At 38.3% G+C, this 19,481-nt stretch overlaps 1 protein-coding gene across 1 annotated transcript in view; it reads left to right on the forward strand.

The window, feature by feature from the left end:
* The window catches only part of NFIB (nuclear factor I/B), a gene marked incomplete at its 3' end in the record, with an annotated part of 39,043 nt that extends 22,148 nt beyond the window's left edge, over nucleotides 1-16,895 (forward strand). The window contains exons 6-7 of the mRNA XM_009700246.1: nucleotides 14,102-14,233; nucleotides 16,711-16,895. Coding sequence (XP_009698548.1) covers nucleotides 14,102-14,233; nucleotides 16,711-16,895 — 317 coding nt within the window. The remainder of the gene's footprint in view (nucleotides 1-14,101; nucleotides 14,234-16,710) is intronic.
* Between the last annotated feature and the right edge of the window lie 2,586 nt (nucleotides 16,896-19,481).

Raw genomic sequence — 19,481 nt, forward strand, 5'->3', positions numbered from 1 at the left:
CTTCAAAAGATGAGAAAGAGAGAATAAAAGAGAGAAACTTGAATCAATGTATGTTATTTTTGGTTCCCAGAATTTACATTCCTCCCTGAATATCCTGTTCTCCAACACTGCTGGGCCCAGTGAAATTTTACCAGATCCCTGGCAGAGAGGTTGTCTTTGAGACACTATGAGGGACTTTGTTTTTTCTGTCCTCCATTCCTTCAGAGGGACAGATATGCCACTGTCCAGTCTGAAAATCATTATACGGGGGGAACCATAAACCTTTTGCCCCTAACCATTTATGTTTGGCTCCAGTCACTTTCTGAGGTTATCCTGCTGCTGTGGAAACACTGTAAGGTAGTGACTGCAATGCCTGTCCTTTGTACCTGGCCTCACTGGGAAGACGTATGTGGCAGCTCCTGGCATATTTGTTCTGCTGCTAGTTTGTGAGATGCTTGATATCATCTTCATACATGCTGATATGATGTGTAAAGCTCCTTTTGGACACAGAGGTCTTACCAGGATATGATATTTGTGAAAACCTATATTCTGTTTCCTTACTCCTGCAAGCACAAAGATAATAGAAAGAAAAGTTTGGAGGTGGTTTCTATGCTGCAGGGCTCACTGGTACTACTTCCCTCTCTCCCATGGAGATCTGCGTGTTATATGAGGTTAGGCATAAATGAAAAAAAAAGGAGAAGCCATTTGGGATCACATTTGTGTTCATCCAGTGTCACCAGGGGATGCTTATGTAGTCCCAACAGACACTGCTTTTCCAGGCAGTCTCCAAGGGTCAGCAGCAGCAGAAATATGAATCATTCCACAGTACCCACAAATGAGAATATGCAGAGGTGTCATGTTTCTGGGTAAGTAGCTTCTCTTTCACTCTGATGCAATTTTAACTTTTCCAAGAGAAACAAAATCAGAAATAGAGTTGATATTAAGGCACAGCATTATTGATTTCAGTTTCATTGTCTCTGTTTTGAACCTGACAGAACAAAATCTTTAACTTCTGACCTGAAATAGACCTAATTTCTTCACCTGCATACCTAAGTGTAATGTATTTTCATAGAAATAGAAATGACATAGATTTGAAAGATTCTTTTATATCATATCTTTATTTAGTTGCATTTTAAAGTAGCAGAAATGAAATGACAGTGGTGGTTTGGAAATGGAGATAGTAACAATAAAACAATGATAGATGAAACAGGTTGGAATAAAGCAGTTTGGAGTTTTGTAGGTGTCTAGGGGGTGTCTAACCATTTTGATAGAGAATGGGACAAAGATTAATGGGTTACACAGAAATAGGTTAAAAATTTGACAGACAACAATTTGCAGTGGGGTGGAACAGGTTAGGTCAACCTTTTATTGCTGTGAAAAACAAATATCATGTAGTTTAGTAGGTAAGTAGATGAGAGGAGTGATTCTGTGTGAGTGATTCTGTTGCAATCCTCATAGTTTCTACAGCCTCTCTACTGTGCAAGCATGCATCATGACAGGTAGGAGCATGACTACAGGAGTACTTGTGGTTTAACCGGGATGTGGCATTTGTGAAACTAAGAAAAAGAAATCCAGCCCAGTTACAATAAAATCTCCCTCATACGACTCTCTATTTTCAATTGTAAAAATCCAGACTTTGTCCTTTTGCTGTTATTTTCTTCCTGTGGTACTACTTCCAAAAATGTTTTGATAAGATTTCCAGATGTTGTGTTTTATAGTCTATTTTAGGGGAGTTGGGTGTTTGGAGATGTAATTCTGGGTAGAAATAAGTAAGCATATCTGAAAAATGGGAACTTTAGGTGGCATAAGGTTGGTCAAAGCCAATCCACAAAGCGTTATGCTCTAGTATTGTTATGCACGTTATTGTTCTGATGTAAAAATATGAAAACTCAAATTAACCAAAATTAGTATTAAAAATAAATTTTTATTTGTATTTATTGAAGTCAGATTGTAAATCCTTGTGGAAGAAAAGAAAAGCTTATGAAGCCATGATACTGTCCCGGAGGTTCACTTCATTGGCTTGCAAAAGTTTGTGTCTATTTTAAAAATACATGTAGCCAGAAAAGTATGTGTAACAGTTTCAAAAAAAGATTTAAAAAAAAAAATACTATGGATTTACAATGTTGTTTTTGCATTTACATACATTCAGTCATTGTGGGAAGATTCTGTAGTTTGTGCCATTATTTTTGCTGTGTTAGATATGTAAAATATGACTTTATGTGCATGAGTTTTTGAAACAGGTGTGAGATCTTCCTGCAGAGCAAATAGAGAGGTTTATAATTGCAAAGATTTCTCAGGAACCTTCTCTCTATCATTAACCTCCCAAGTAACTAACCATCCTGTAAAAATCTCAGAGCCTAAGAAAGTGAAAAATCATCTCTGAGAATGGTGCATTACTTAGAACTAGAGCCCTAACATGGCAATTAGGAGCTCAGTTTCTGTGTCTGCTGTCAAATCTTGCGCAAGTTATTTGTTCTCGCTTGTACCTCAGTTTTTCCAGTTGAATGTCTTACTAACTCCAGTAATGTCTGGATCATGTCTTACTTACATTTCTACCAATTGGAAAGATATCTAGATCTAAAAAGTAGTTTGCTGTAAATCTCTTGCAGTCTTCCTTTTTCCAGGTTGCTATTGCTGAATTCTACATAATTCTACATTAAAAAAGATTTTGAGTTTTTGCAGTAGTGTAGTAACACTTCATGAAAAAGATGGAAGTTGCTGCATGAGTAAATTTGCTGAATGTTTTAGAAATTCTGAGGAAGTTAAAATTTTGTACAGTAAAAAAAAACATAAATCACCCTCCCCATTAGGAAAAGTAACTTATTAAAAATATAACAAAACCAGCAACTAGCGCAGTGGGTAAAAACTACTTCAGATCTAATAGGCAACGATGGTCAACATCTTGATTTATTAACTGGTAAGTAAATGAGATACTTTTTCCTTAACTCATAAGGAAACAGGAGTATCAGAAGAACAGAGCACAGTGTGACTTCCCTTCTAAAAGCTAGCTTGACAAAGTGCATTAATATAATTGCAGACAATTTCGCTATTTGACCTTGGGATCTATTTTACTGTTATAGTGTTGCAACACTGTGTATGTTGTAAATAAATAAGACGGGTTATCACCAATACACACCAGTCATGATAAAAGTGGAGAGATTCATGTGGATTTCTGTAGTAGTCAAGTGTCTGAAAATACTCAATGTCAATATACAATGAAGTAAATTTTAATTTTACAGTTTCTTCATCATGTTCACTCTCTTACACCTCACCCACCTCTACCAACAGTCAAGAGTCAAGATGCCAGCATACCATTAAAACTGAAACAGCTGGACCGCCTTCACCCATTGATTGGCCAGCAGCTGTTGGACCCTCCACTTCTCAGGTCCCGACCCCCTTTGCTGGATACCCCTCTTCTGGACACTTGTCCCCTTTTGCTTTCTCCCCACCCACCGGACACTCCTTCCCCATTGGGGTCCTTCCTGATGGCTCTTTCCTTCTTGGGCCTTCTTCTCATGGACCGTCAAAGATGGACATTCTGATTTCGGAAGTGAGGGAACTAAAAGAGGAAGTAGTTAATGTGGTCCAGGAGTTGAGAACAGTAACAGATCACCTTGGCTTTTTGGTGGCCTGTGTTGGACAGAGTTCAGGATTTTTTCCAGCTCCTGGTGCTCCTTCTGAAGGGTGATGCTTTAGAAACTCATAGTCTCCATCTAACAGATGATTTCATCTTGCAAAGGTTTACCTTGATGAATATCTGTTAAATGCATTGCTATGTTTTTGACTCAGTCTGAGTTCTCAAAATCCTTGTATGTCAAAGCATGTTTTAAAGCAATTTATGTCTTGTTAGTAACTTCTGTTACATCTGCCTTTGTATTTTTTAATATTTCAAAATACTCTTTAATCAATGTATACACACACATACACATAGCTTTCATATATATATATATATATGTGTACACCCATGCACACCTTATGGATCTATCTGAATTTTCTGTATTTTTAACTAGTATAATGTATGCACAGTAGTCAAATGCTGCCACTTGAAAAGTTTTCATAACTTCACATTCATAAAGCGAGAGGTACTTTTCACCAAGACTAACTTTTCAAAGTGTATTTCCAGAGAAAGTTCTTAGTGATGGCTTCTCTTAGCCTGTTGGCTACTGCGATGCTGAAAGTAGCTTCGTGGTAACAAACAATAGCATTAGCAAGGAAGATTCGGCTGGGAGGCCGCAAGTTGGGTTCTCCTCTTTCTTCCTGATTGCAGAATAAGATTTTGGTAGTGTTCAATGAACAAGCATTATGTCTACTTGTTAAAAATCGGTAGTTCTGCCATCATAGCTATATCAAATTTTAAATCAATAGGGAATTGGTTTACTTTTCATTTCCATAGTGGCAATTTTAAAGAAAAACAGCTGGTACATAAAATAAGTTAAACACTGCTTTCATAAAGATAAAAAGTGCTCTCTTATCCTTGGAGCTTGAAAGACACTAGATAGAGAAAAATAAGTGAAGGAGCTTTCAAATGCTTATTTAATTAAAAAGACAGAGAAAGAGAAAAAAATCAATGACTAGGACAGCAAAAACGTTATCTTAAAATGAGTGAGGTTGTTTGTACATCAAGAAAATTTATATGCTCCATTATTGGGTAAGAATGATGTTAAGTTCACAGTCTCTCCAAAAATAAAACAACAGAGATTATATCTGTTTTTCTGTGTTTAGAATAGTTTTAGATCAATTTACAACTTGTTCATAAGTATCTTCAAATATTCAGTTGAGGAATAGCAGATGAGGAAGTTTCTGCTCTAGTCAGAGCAGGGACCTGACTTCAGCCCATGTACACTTCAGTTTCTGAATGAATGAAGAGTAATAAAATGTTTAGAAATACAGACAGAAAGATAAATACAGTAGGAAGCATACAAAAAGGTTTGCTTTTTTGCGTTCCTGGAAACGACTGTTATTGGCTCAATAAAGTCTCTGTAAAAAATCTCATTATAGGTGCTTTGTCTTTTATTTTGACTAATATATTGTGGCAAGGCCTATTACTTAATGTTTTCCATGCATGGTTAGTGAATTGAATACACTCAAGGCTAGCATATGTGTCTCCCATATACATCAGTGAAAGATGTAAGTGCAAAAGGGTATTTTTCTTGTATGTATAGCACTTATTCTGTGGTGAACTTTATACTATGGCAACATCTGGTTACCTTGGTGGTGACTCTAGGTATCCTTTGATTGAAATTAGTGACAAAATGCACATCTTAATGCAAGATTTGGCCCAGGAACTATTACATGTAATTGTCCTATTCCAATGTTGCTGAATAAGAGATTTCATTAGTGTTTTTGAAACTGATCAGCTGCTATTAGAAATTGTAGGGTAAGTATTATTCTGTATGACCTAACCTTTGTGGTGCAGAATAGCTTCAGTTACTGAAAGAATAGGTATTTAGTACCTCATGAATCATAGGTGTCTGCACTGACTTTTTTTCCCCGTTATGGTACATCCATGAGGTGGAAAAAATTAATTTAGCCCACATATTGTAACTTTTTTTTTAGGCACCTCTCTTTTTTGTGTTCATTGAAAGATTCTTTGTTTCTGTGCTGTATACATAGATACATTTGAAAAGGTTCTTAATTTCTCTTTTTTACTGCTTTCATAGAAACTGTATCAAACTTGAACAAAGTGGTATATTTTAGTGTGAGTTAATGATTTTATCTCAGTTCAAAACCAATCCCCAGATGGACCTACAATTAAATTAATATAGCACACCTATTAAACCATCCTAAACTGTTACCAGTATAGACTGTAATAGTAATGAAAAGGAGATGCCATAACCTAAATGCTTCTCCATCAACAACTTCCCTTACATTGTTTTATCTCAAATGCCTCTTTGTTCTTATTGCATTAGAAATTGGGAATACTTTTCTGACTTTTGCAGTTAAGGTTACAATATTGATTTCATTTTCTAACCAAGTTCCTTGGATTCTCAGCACTAATGAGATGTTATAGCTGTGCATTTTTCCTTGGAGTTTGGATGACTTTTTGTAGGATAATTTAATAAATGACTAAAATGTAATCTAAAGTCTTTATAATTTGTTTGACTTTTTAATTGGATTTTCTCACAGTCTCCCATAATGGTCTGCTATGACAGCTGTCTACTGGAATCACGTCTCTTAACAATGACACATAGATGATGAAATGACCCAATCCGTTTCAGAAGTGTAAAATTAAATAAAAAAGTAGTCGAGTACCTAAAGTGCACTATAACTACTTAAGGGTTATTTATGGCAGTGCAGAGTACTTGGAGCTTCACGTGGGTTTGTTAATGGCAGTGCATATATTTGTTATAGTACATTCTTTGTGGCAGCAACGCTGTATTTTTGGTCTCATGCTTTTTATCCCTCTTTCCGAAGTCAGCCTCATTACTTGCAGTGCCTGCTCCATGTCTAGCAGGTAGCCATCCCACTGAGCTCTGAGTTACTGCTGAGTACTTCCCATATGACTTCTGATGGGCTGTGCTGGTACAGAGGGGGTTGGAAAATGGAGTCTGAAGTTGTGGGAAGAAGTGAGGCCAGAGAGGCTGCAGTGGTGAAACCCAGCACTGTGCCGCTGGCCCCTGTAGTCACTGCGGAGGTGGTGGAGACATTCTCACCTTCCTCCAACAGCAACGCCCCTGCTCTCCATGGTCTCGCTGGTGGTACCTGTGTCTTGGGGGTCTTGCAGCTGGACAATGCATCTGGTATGAGGCATGTAGGGTGAGGAAGGCTGGTCAGCTTTATGCCAGCAAATCACTGCATGGAAAAAAAGGGTATTTTTCTCCTCATAAGAAACAGTGCAGGTATGATAACGTGGTCATGCTGATTATGAACCTTTCCTGGGAGGTTTACTGTTACTTTCTGACGAGGAGTGGCAAGGTGGGTTTGAAGGATGAGAATGAAGAATTGCTACCCGCTGTTCTTGCAGGATAGCGTGCCTTAGTTTCAACTTAATCTTAGTGGGAATAGATGTAAATTTAAATAGCAATAACCTCTTCAGTATGGCAGTTAATGACTTACATGTCATATGACACTGTCAAAAAGTCTGTATGTCCCATCCTAGTGGTAAACATTTTTTTGAAATTACTCTGGGATGTGGATGTTTTTGATGTGTACATAATCAATATTAATGCTGTAATCTGACCATCATATCTTTCCTCTTGTCCTGTTTTATAAACTGCCTTTTGTTAAAAAAAAAAAAGGTAATTTTAGAAGATGCGCATGCAACTTTCCCAATTACCGTAACTTAAATAGCCATGCATTAGAATTACACTTTTCAAAAGCTAGTGTATGTAATTTTAACAGGAACTGTGCTGAGTTGTTTTGCTTTCAGTCCACAAAAAGTAGGGTATTAGTAATGCAATGAAGAAATTCAGTTGTCCAACTTTATACAGTCAGTCTCTCACACCAAGAAAAAGCATCCTACAGTGTGTTTGTGCAGAGACTTGTCTGGCTTTTCCACACCCCCATCCCCTCCCCAACTCTCCCACCCCCAGTGTGCTGGGACATATAAGGGCAGGTAGATACAACCCTTTTATCTTTTGTCCAAACCCCTTCCTGTTGAGGAAAAGAAAAGGTTAACACACCCTACAGAATGTAACTGTTAGCAATGGAATACAGTATTCTGCAAGTTTGCATGTGGGTAAGGTTGAGAAGAGTGACATGTTTGCTCCATGTAAAGGATTTATGATTCTCACGTTTCGGTTGTCTGAAGGTTCTTGCACCACTTTCTTCTCCTATGTATATTAATGTTTATTGAGCAATGCAAAATAAAATAGTGTAATTTATTAGAAAAAATTAACAGAGAATGAACAAGGAAATGATTCAGTTGCTATTGTGAGAAATTTACTCTTGTTTTGCTGTAGCTTTTCTGAATTGCAATGTTGTAGTGTTTCACTTGCCAGCTTGCAGTACTGAAAATGGCATTGGAAGAAATGCTAGTCTAGTTCCCTTTCTTAGGTCTTTTCACTACAAATCACAAAAGATAATATGTTTAAATGTATTGTTTCTCTGTCGTGAAATGGCAAAACAGCGTAACAGAGTGTTTGATTAACTCTGAGCATGGTTTCTGATAGGAAAACCAGTGTCACGGTCTGACAGACTGGATTGTGCGATATCAGAGGTGTGCCTGTGAAAATAACATTTGTGCTAAGTAGGCTGATTTGAAGACGAGGGGTTGTAAAAGCTTTGTACAGTAAAGTAATCTACTCTAGTATAAAATTTTCATATGTAAAATGCTTTTCTGCACTTGATGTATAGATATGATGTGTATGTTGTCATGTTCATGTATAGCAAAAATAAAGCTGGGATCAGGTTTTTAAAAGTGAAGAGCGCAGCTCTCCTCAAACTTTAACACTGGCTGCTCCTCAAGTTCAGAACACTCTCAGCTGCTAAGCAACATGAGCATATAACCTCACTGTTTCTCTCAAAAGTGAGTAGAAAGACCTTCACATTGAGAATTGCTATACGTGTCTCAGAAAGTCATGAAACAGAACTGATCATGATTTTTTTTGTTTGTTTGGTTTGTTTTGTTGATTTTCCACTCAGGAAAACATTGATTATCAGAACTGTTTTTTTCATGGAAATAAATAAAGTTTTAGGAGGGCCTTTCTCTGGTCCAAGATAAAACTTACAGTGAGGGGGAATGAGACACCAACAAGACAATGATTAGGGCATGGATTTGAGTAATGGGAGAGCTAGATGCAAAGCCTGATCTCTGCCTGATACTGAACAGGAATTCTAGCAAGTCTTTTTCTGTTCTAGGCGTCAGATATCTCAGACACCAAGCTGTTCAGCCACATCTGTCTGTCTGTCCTATGTATTCACAAAAATATGTCACCATTCATTTTCTGTGAAGAAGATAAATGAATTAAAATGTTTTGATTTTCAGGATTCTTGGTTTCCATCCAGCCCCAGTGCCAAGACTTTAGGACAGATATAACAAAGTCTTTTTCTTACAAATGAGAGACGGTTGTGCTTTAGAGTCACTCAGCCGTCAATATTCAGTGTTAGGTGCCTTATTAAGACCTGCAGTTGAGAAATACAGAATGCTTCCAGCGTGAAATGAAATCAGACTGAGCACACCTGAAAATTGGTGATGCTGGCTCTGGTGATTCTTCACAGGCCCAGGTGTAAAAGAAAACTGATTCTCCTGAGCACAGTGGGATTTGTCATGATTCATCATCATCCCCCAGCTATCTGATGTGAATTTAAAATTTTACTTAAGTTTTCACACATGCTTCACACAAGCGTACCTACCAGATGTGGTGGAGGCAGTGGAGAGTGAGGCCCGGCTGAACGTGATCTATGTAGTGTATCCTACCACCAGAAATTATCCCAGGCACTGCCTCTGGGAAAAGAGCAGTTTGTTTAAAACTGTAACATGAAAGGATGCCTCGTATAGTTTGCCGGTGGTGCTATGGACTGCATAGCTTTCCTGTTTTCACTATGGCTTTATATATACAGTAAGTTGAATTATCTTGCTTTCTCTGCAGGTGATGCTACACTAATGAGTTGTGAGTGAATCTTTACAGATTGTTGTCTGCAGGAGCGTACCTTGTAAAGACAGACTTGTGAAACTAAGCAGTAGGAAAGATATTAATAAGAAGAGTTAAAGAATAAACTGGATTAAAAGTTATTTAATATTTGTTTATGATTTCTTCTTACTCTGCTCATAAGCAAGAAAGAGAAGCTACCTTCTTGTAGTGGTGAGCAAGAAAGCAGATCAGGTGTCCAGAAACAAGCAGGGGGATGTTTGAACTTGCCCTGGATCACTGCTCGATTCCAGCTGAGTTCACCTAACAAGTGGCTTGCTGAGTGGTGTGCCAAGGTGACATTCGTCCAGGGAACTGCCTGGATGACTAGCTGCTTCAGACTGAGAAAGATGGTCTTTGCTTTGATGAGGACATTGCCAAAACTCATGTCTGATTAGTGTTTGCTAAGGTTCTTTGGAAGTGAACAACAGTTTAATTAAAGGCTGATGTAAACACGTTTCTACACACTTTCCCTGCAGCATTTTTTCACAGAAGAATTGATCACAATTGTTGCCTTGGGCTGTCTTGAACAGCTATACATCTGGAGCAGCATTTACGCAAGCTGCTGATGAACAGGCTACATACGGTATGCTTCACAGCAGCTCTTCTGCCTTCCTATGTGGACAGATTTACCTTGTTGGGAGATGAGATGATCTCTTTTCATTTGCATAAGGCCTTTTTTCTTTGATGAGGTGCTTTATAATGTATAACTTGCCACCTGTTTAGGTGCCTATGTACTGTGTCTCCACAGTAATAGGAGAATACAGGCAAGAGTGATTTGGAACAGCACTGAGAATTAAAAACCAAAACCAAAACCAAAACAATTTTTCACATTTGAAGAAAATTCTCAGCAGGATGGGACACAGTGTCTCATTAATGTTGACCTTTTGATAAGTTTGTCCAAGTGCTTTTGGCATCTTTCTGCTTTTCATCTGTACTTAGCATTTGTTGCAAAAATCTAAAAATAAATCACACTTGAAACTCTTTTATTTTCATTCTGAAAGTAATAAGGATTGGAATCTCATTCCTGAAACTTTGACACAGACATAGGAGCAAGTGGCCTGTTTTTGTGACCTCTGTTTGCCATTCATTTTGAATTATCAGTATATAACTAAGCTTTATGTAGCTACTAGACTATATCTCATGATGTGGAAAAAATAAGACGTGTTTTAAAATGAGAAAAATGTGTGTTTTATGTTATGTAGAAGCTACTAGTAAAATCATATGAAGTCTCATTGTGACTTTAACTCATTCTGCCTTATTAAAAGGCACTGTTTCTGATGAGCAAAATCAGGCAGTGAAAAACCGCTTTGCACTACCCCCCCCCCCCCACACTTTTTGTTTTTGTAACTGGTAACTCTCCAAAGAAATGTACCTTGTGTGTTTTCCTATTAAAGGTCTAAGCCTCCTGTCTTGGTCAAGGAGGAGATGGCTGCAGCCTTCTTCCTAACCTACACAAACAGTTATTGTTCTATCTCCCCTGTCATCTGCCTCTGTTATTCGGCAGTGGCAGGAGCACGAATGCTCGGTTCTGAGGGCCAGGCACACGTGGGGAGAGCAGCGGGGGCTGTGGGGGGAAGGGGCTATCCGAATTGCTTCTCAAAGCAAAAAGTGCATTGTTTTAACAAAGAAGCTGCTCCCTGCACTTCAGCTGTTATTCTTTGCAGTTGCCTGTGCTGCATATAATGAGACTTCTTAAAGTACTTCATGGTGATGTGCTGTGCAGTGTACATTACAGTTGCTGTTTTGGTGGGTAATGAGTATTTTTATAGCAGTGCTGAATTTTCTATTCCTGACTACCGGTCGTGCTCACCTTGAGGAAACAGTCTTTCAAACATTGTGTTTGCTTTGTAATTTATGCTGTCTGATTTCTATGTGCTAACTATAATTCTTACTTCCATAAAGTAAGAGCAGGAATAAATTACACATTTTGAAAGCAAATGCTAGGGTTATCATAGTCACCAATTTCCTTTTCAGTAGATTCCTTTCAAATTAGTGATGCCACTGGGGGGTTAATGGGTATTCTGATTACATTGCACTTCATATAGCATACTTCTTTCGAGCAAGTAAAATATTTTGGTTTTGAAAAACACAACAACTTTTGCTTGTTTAATGAAGTAACAGTCACCAACCAAATTAAATCTCTGTTGCATTCCAGAAATCAGAGCTGCTGACGCATGCAGACCTTCAGGAGCTAGGCAGCTCTTTCTTTCATGGCCTCTTTTTTTTGAATATGAGCTTTACATAAGGAAAAGATTTTCCAGTTCCAGCCCATGATTTGTTTTTTCCTCAGGGAGGCTTAAGTGCAGTACTTTTAATTTGAAATAAAATTAAACTATACATTCTCTCTTTTGTGATATCCTATGTGTGGTAGAGTTTACAAGACACTTGGTCGCCGATAAGTTCTGTGGCAAAAGATGAGGCTTTGGGCAACCTGGTCTAGTGGAAGGTGTCCCTGCCCATGGCAGGGGTTTTGGAGCTAGATGGTCTTTAAGGTCCCTTCCAACCAAACCATTCTATGATTCTATGGTTCTGTGGAGTACTGATGACCGCAGCATTGTAGTGGGAGGCTGTGTCTACAAGCTATTAAGCACACATCTTTTTTCTCAGAATGTGACATTGCAGTGTTTCTGCAGAGACAGAGATTGTGCATGCACAGAACCACAGTACAAAGACAATAGCTGGTTAATTTTGTCCTGGGCTTTTATAACACCCTACATCTGTTGTGTAGGTGTGAGAATTTTCTTGCTCTGATGGAACTAGGTCCTTATATGAAGAAGCTGGGGTTGCCATTTGAGAGGAAAATAAAACAGAATGAAATGTTTGGAAATCATTTCAGAATTAATATGCCTTCTTATCATGGTTTGCCTGTGCAAAACTCAGTTTAAAAAAATTCAGTCTTGCAACTTTAAAAGTTATTTCTTAGCTTAGCAGAATGTATTCAACAGAACTGTAACCATCTGGCAACTTTGTCTTTGCTGGTAGATTCAAAGAAACAAAATATTCCTTGGTTTTCTTCCTTGACAACAATGTATTTACCAAATTTTTATAAGACAGCTAGAGGTGCCTCTGTCAGCGCTCAGTGTTTTTGATAACAACATAAAATTGCAACAGATCAGTATAACAAATGCATACAATAACCTTTGTCATATCTGCTAAAAATGAATGAGTGCTGAATTGCTCTGTTGTAAAGCAGTTCCTTGGTCTTGCTGAATGTTTCGCTGTACAAAATCCTTTCTCAGCAGCCTTCCCGAAGAGGTGAACTTTGCAGGGTATTTGGGAAATCAGCAGACTTAGCAGTCAGGACCAAAGGGGAGCAGAGGAGCTGCAGGGGGGTGGTGGAGGGGCACTGGCAGAGTCTGCTCTGGGTCTGGTGCCAGTGCCTCTGCAGGGCTTGGCAGCGGGACGGGGCAGAGCGGACAAGGGGTGTCTTAGTTTGATGGGTCCTGCTCTAAGTACAGCTTTCAGGGTGAAAACCCACTCTTAAACTCCAACCAGTTCAGAAAGCACTGGTTCAATTTGATCTCAGTAAGGTGCTCACATTTTGCAGGCCTGTCTTTGACTTCCAAGATGATTGTATGTCCTCCAGAACAGCTCGATACAGTGTGCCAATATTAAAAGTGCCAAAATCACTCTAAGGGCTAACACAGTCCATGTAGCAAAGTCAGCTGCAATGTGGCCCCAGTCCAGTACACTACTTGAGAAATGACCTTTGCTTTAAACATGAGTTAGTCCCATTAATTTGAAATGGAAGCCACTTATGATATTGGTGTGTGTCCTATAAAATACTATAATGAACTTTGAAATAATTTGGTGCAAAGTCCAACAAATGTTGTTTAATTAATTTAAACTTTCAGAAAGAATCCAGTATTTTTGCTTTAGGCAATATCAGTAACCATACGTGGTAGAAATCACACATTTGTCCCTACTAGTGTGTTATCTTAGTGCAGCAAGCTCTAAAGAAATGTTTTTGTTGATAGAGAAACTGGAAGGAAGAGGTGGGAAGGCCCTACTCGAGACATGGAAAATATGAGATAGAGAAGTTAAAGTATCCTTTATTCTTAGGGAGGTTACATTGTTTCACTATGGTTTTGGGAAGGGTAAGGGATGGGTTTTGAAATTACAAAATAATAAATACCGTAAACCGGCATGTGTATGACAGTTACCCTACACACCTGAGTGTAAGTGTTCCATTAAAAAATGCAATAAAGGTTATGTGGCTGTTGAAGGAGCAGATGATCTGGTGATGTTCTGGGGAGCTGAGAAGTGTCTAGGGAGGTTCTGAAGACATGCATTTCTTCACTGTTTGGCTTGTTGGGTATGCAAGGAATGTAGTTTCTGTTTTGCAGGACAAAAATGAGTTAGGGTATTATTATCCATTCTCAAGTTTGAAAGTAATAGTTTAAAATTAGTTTGTTGGTCACAGAGGAGTTGGGTCAGCAAATAATATTTACGCAAGAACAGTAAAAATAAATATTTTCAGTCTACAGAATGATGGGTCCTGAGACAGGCTTCTAAGCTAATATCACTGTTCTATTGTTTTTCTATTGCAGATATGTCTTCTCCTACAATGAAGAAACCTGAAAAGCCTTTGTTTAGTCCTACTTCTCCCCAGGATTCTTCACCAAGACTGAGCACTTTTCCCCAGCATCACCACCCAGGAATCCCAGGAGTTGCACACAGTGGTGAGGGTTTTGGAGGAGGAAGAAATACCTCCCTATTCATTTGGTCTGTTCTCCTTTCCTACAATCAGATTGTGATGCATTTTGCAGACTTTCTTACAGACCTGATCCCATTTATAATACTGATGAGAGTAGAAATGGAAGAGGTTGGCCTGTCCTTGTAGGAATGCTCATTAAACTCAGTTCAGGTAGTCTGACTGCTGCAAGTCACTGGAAAGGATTTGGGATTAACCAGTGAATAAAATAAGATGTAAACTGCATGAAGAAACCGACAGAGGAGAAATCCTCCCTATCTTTTGTCCTTCCACCTACATCCTTTTCTGTTATTATTGCTATGACTATGTTGCATTTAAATACCAGAATAGGTAGGATCTAATACACAAGAGAAGTCACAACAGTGTTCACTATGTGACACAATGAAATAAGTACCAGTGCTTCTTTTGAATGCCCTGTCCAAAGAGGTAGAGTCCTGATAAATATTTTTCAACATCTGTTTTCTGAAATCCAGAGTAAATCCATAGTAAAACTTCACTTAAAGTGTGAAGAAGACACTTGAAATTTGACAGAATGCATGTTTACTTGAGAGTTCATCAGGAATGACAGGGAAATTCCAGCATCATGTTCTGTTTAATTTTAGAGGTGAGATGGCCTTCGTTCTTCAGGTGAGAACATGGTCCTCGCAAGTCTTCCCTCAGCAGCTCATCATGTCTCCTTGTAAACTGCATGTAAAGGGATGTATTTCTTGAGCAGAGCTGGGTGACTAGAGGAGTAAAACAGATTGAGGACTCTTTCTTCTTTTCTTTCACATGCAAAGCATTCTGCTTTGAGGAGTTTCTGTTTTGTAGTTCCCTCATGATTTCAAGTTCCTCTTTTTCAATTCGTGTATAAGGACGATTTTCCCCTTAATATCCACGTATTTTGTATTATGAAAGTGAGCCTGGATTAATTCTGGTCTCTGTAAGATGTAATCCACTATCAGCAAATACTCAAGCACATCAGAGACAATGAGTGAAATGGAAGAGAGAGATTTCTGCTCACTTGTGTTTGTTTTGCACAGCTCCCACATGTCAGAGCAGTAACTAATGTTTTATGATTAAACAGAACTAGTGGGGCTGTGGTTAAAATGAGCCTGTTGCAAAAGAAGCTTCTATAATTATTTTTGGCCCTACACTTATGTGTAGATCTTTATATTTGCTTTAGTGTATAATTTTTGGATATATGTATTTGAGTGATAGTCATAACCCAATTTGTAGATGAGCTATTTACTTGCTAGGAAACCTGATTTCCATCTGTGTAGCCTGTTCTATTACGTCAGTGAGCAATGTTCTTGAAATTTCCAGGATTTTGATGACCAAGTACAGCAATTTTGGAACATTCCTACTGTTGTTTTTTCTTGGGCAAACTGTAACTTGGTCCCAACTCAAAAATAGCAAGTCATTTAAAAATTAAGCTGAAAAAACATCAAAGGCATAAGAGGTGATCCAGAAAAGCAGTGTTGGTGTTCTTGTATTGATACAATATAGAAGCGTGAACAGTTTATAAAACCTTGCTTATACCTTGATTTTCTACCCTCCCACTAATGAAAATGAAAACACCACTGTCTTTTCTCCACTTCCATTGAACTCAGTACCTCCTTTTTAATAGGTTGCCACGTAGGTGCCCTCTAGATGTGTAGTAAGGGTGGAAGGCGGGTTATTGTGCAGTGTGATAGAAGAACACTCTCCACTTCCAGTCGGACAACTGGGCAGCAGCAGGACATGCTGTGCATTCCTGTCACTGTGAAAACATTGCTGGTTGTTTACACATTACATATAGTCTATAGATAGAGAAGTGTTTGTTTGTAGGGGCTGGGAAGGAAGAGAATGCAAAGAAAAATATATAGAAAGTAGATACTTTTTTGTTTGTTAGAGATATTTTCCCAGGCCCTGAAGTTGAATGTTATACAGCATTTTCACAAAGGTTGGCTAATATTCGTGGCGTTAGTGATGAACACTTATTACCCCATCCCTACCTGAGGCAGGTAGAGTGCAATGCAGTGACAAATCACTGACTGTTTCTTAGGACTTGGTGACCTTGTTCTCCTCTGTTGGAGGGCTGTAGATAAAATCGTATGTTTCATTTATTGAGTAAAATATTTATTTTGTTTATTTGGGCTCCAGATGGGAAAACTGTATAACTGAAATGTATTTTGTGCTGGAGAATGATTATTGTGTAAAGAAAAAACAAGAAAAAAATGATGGCATAACCCACAAAACCAAAGCAAGATACAGTATTTATGAATTTGAAACAGTAGCAATTTCCACTGCCTGGGATGATGTGAGGGGAGGACATGTAAGCTTTTCTGTAAAGATGCCATGAAGCAGAAATGCAGTGTACTGATTTATAACTGACTTTTTATTTTTCTTGCTGTAACACAGAGGTGAAGAATTTTAGAAGAAACAAGATACGAAGTAATTTTAATTTTATTTTATCTTCTCCAGTCATCTCAACTAGAACTCCACCTCCACCTTCACCATTGCCATTTCCAGCACAAGCTATTCTCCCTCCTGCCCCATCTAGCTACTTCTCTCATCCAACGATCAGATATCCTCCCCACCTGAATCCTCAGGATACTCTGAAGAATTATGTACCTTCTTATGACCCGTCCAGCCCGCAGACTAGCCAGGTACTGTAAAACAATGCAAACCCTCCAAAAGAAATCCTATGAGGAATGTGTGTCTTCCAGGGCAAGTAGACCAGTATCTCACTAGTTCTGGTCTCAGAACAAGCTGAGAGCTGGCATATAAACAATCCAGCAACTTTTCCTGTTCAGCATGGCTGAATAAAGGGCGCAGGTTAGTCTTATCCAATCGCTATTCCTCTGTCAAGCATAAGAAAAATACTTGTACTGAATGAGCCGTCAGCACTAACAGGGGGTCCCAGTCCTGCACCCCTCCTGCAGTCTGGGGCCTCTGCGCCCCTGTAGGGCTGCTGGAGAGGAAGGTCCTGCTGTGGGGCAGAGCAAGGGGTGCGCTGACACGTACACGGTCGCGCATGCACATGAACCCATGTACAGGTGTATTTATAGACTGACAATGAAAATAAACTCTGGCAAGGTAATGTGTGCCCTGTTTTGTAGGCACCTCATATTTCTTTGCAGAAGTGCAAAGACGTTACTCTAGTGAGCACAGCACAGACCCACAAAATTGTTTTTTCTTCCTTTTGTAGAAAACAGGCGATAACAGATGAGTTCTGGGCTGCTACACTGATTCAGACTTGTGTCTGATATGGGAAATTAATGTGGTTTTTTTTAGGGAAGTAATTTGTGAAGGACTGTGTGCAAAACTACTTTCCATGACAGAATCAGCACGTAGCGTTAGCATGGGATCTGCGCTATAGGGTAAACTACATTTGAGACTTGGTCTATCAATACTTGGAATATTTCCAGTGTCAGTGTAACATAATCTTTGCTGCTCGGGCTGTTACTGATTTTTGATGCCTTGTTTGAAAGACTCCTGTGGAGCCCTGTAGTTTGTGCTTTAGCATGTTTTTTGGACGAGTCTTCGGAATGTAAACTGAAGAGACAGTGGTCAGGTTTTCCTGCTCCTAAGAGTTGGGTTCCTTTGGAAGGGCTGTCTTACCAGGGATGAAGGGGGTGCTGTGACAACATTTTGTTTTGGGCTTTGTTTTGTTTTGTTTTTCACCAATAATGACAGGCTTTTCAGTGAGTGTTTCAGACACAACAGCAATAGAACTTGAGGCTGAATCAAACTTACTGTGTTGAATAACAGATAACGGCCCCTGTGGGCTGTGGAGAAGGTCATTGTGGCTATTGTCCCCATGGACTAATGCTCTGGTCCAGCTGCATGACTTTATACATATTTAAAAAAACAAAAAGTGAGTCTATAAAATCAAAATTTACTTTGAAGGGAGAAGTCCTAACTATGTGATTTTTGTTGCTTACAATATTAATGCAAATTAAACCAAAAAGTGAAAATGGAGTATGTTGGCTTTAGAATACAAATTGCTGTCTGCATGGATTAAAAGTCTTTCAGTTCCATGTAACGTTTTTGCTGAGACTCAGCTGAGAGTGTTGCATACAGGACCTGATTTTAATTTGTGTAAAATTTCCATGAACAACAAAGTCTAATTAAGACATCCATTAAAACTCCTTAATGTTAATTCAGTGTGGAAAGTCTTAGAGTTCTGTTGTGTTTTTTTTTTTTTTTAACTGATGTCTTAATTAGGTACTATTAAGGGAAAAATTATGCAAATTAAAATCAGGTCCTTACTGTTATGCATTTCTTTAATTATTCAGTGCTTGTTTTACTTACATTTTGATTTCTTATATATATTAAAAGAACAGATTATGTGATAATCGTCTGGATTGTTCAGTGTTCTGCTTTGGATCATTGCTGAAAAAATACAAGAACTAAATGAAATATCTGACTTTCTTCCAGACAACTGACATGTGCTGTTTTGTGATTTTAACATTGGGGAGTATATTCACTGAGCAAGAGAAAGGCTTTCAACTCTTTACCCAGCAAGAGTCTTACTCTCTTCCCTTATCTGCAGTTGGAAGATTAATCTTTAGACTTTAAAAGATAAAATTTTACTCTGCTGATTTTTTTCAGAGTGGTAGCAATCTGAAAACACTTCCTATTCTTGTGTTGTGGCACCATAGGGAATAACAGGCCAAACTGACCTCAGTTTACTACTTGCATTACCTTTCATAACCTTTATATCAGAGTAATGTTTTTCATTTCATTTCATGTTTGATTTACTTCCTGAGAAGAGGGGACGGGACAGTGTTGAGCAATACCAAGTACTGGATTCCAGGCATCTGCATCAGCTATTCTCCACAATATATTATCATTAATCACTATTATTATTTGAATCTCTTTTAAATTTAATTCTTTAAAGTTCACCTCTGAGATATGCCGGACATTAGAGAAGTTGCATGCCCAGTCAAAAATACCTCTAAATAGAACAGTTAAAGGATGGCTTTAGAAAAAGTAAAACAGCAAGAATAATTTTTTTGCTTAGGAAAAGAAGCAGCAGCCGTCTGTGAAGTTTCAGTGAAAAAAGAGAATTGTTCTGATACAATGGCATGCTTTGAGCCAAACCAATTTTTCTTTTCTAAATAAAACATGAATTTTTATTCAAACAAATTTAATTATTATAAAATGCAAAGCTGCATCTGTAGGAATACCACATCAAAATTAATTATACTTTCCCACCTCAAAACATACTAATTTGGATTTCAAAAGGA

The sequence above is a fragment of the Cariama cristata genome, unplaced genomic scaffold (genome assembly GCF_000690535.1).
Source record: "Cariama cristata isolate BGI_N322 unplaced genomic scaffold, ASM69053v1 scaffold25145, whole genome shotgun sequence".
Classification (NCBI taxonomy): domain Eukaryota; kingdom Metazoa; phylum Chordata; class Aves; order Cariamiformes; family Cariamidae; genus Cariama; species Cariama cristata.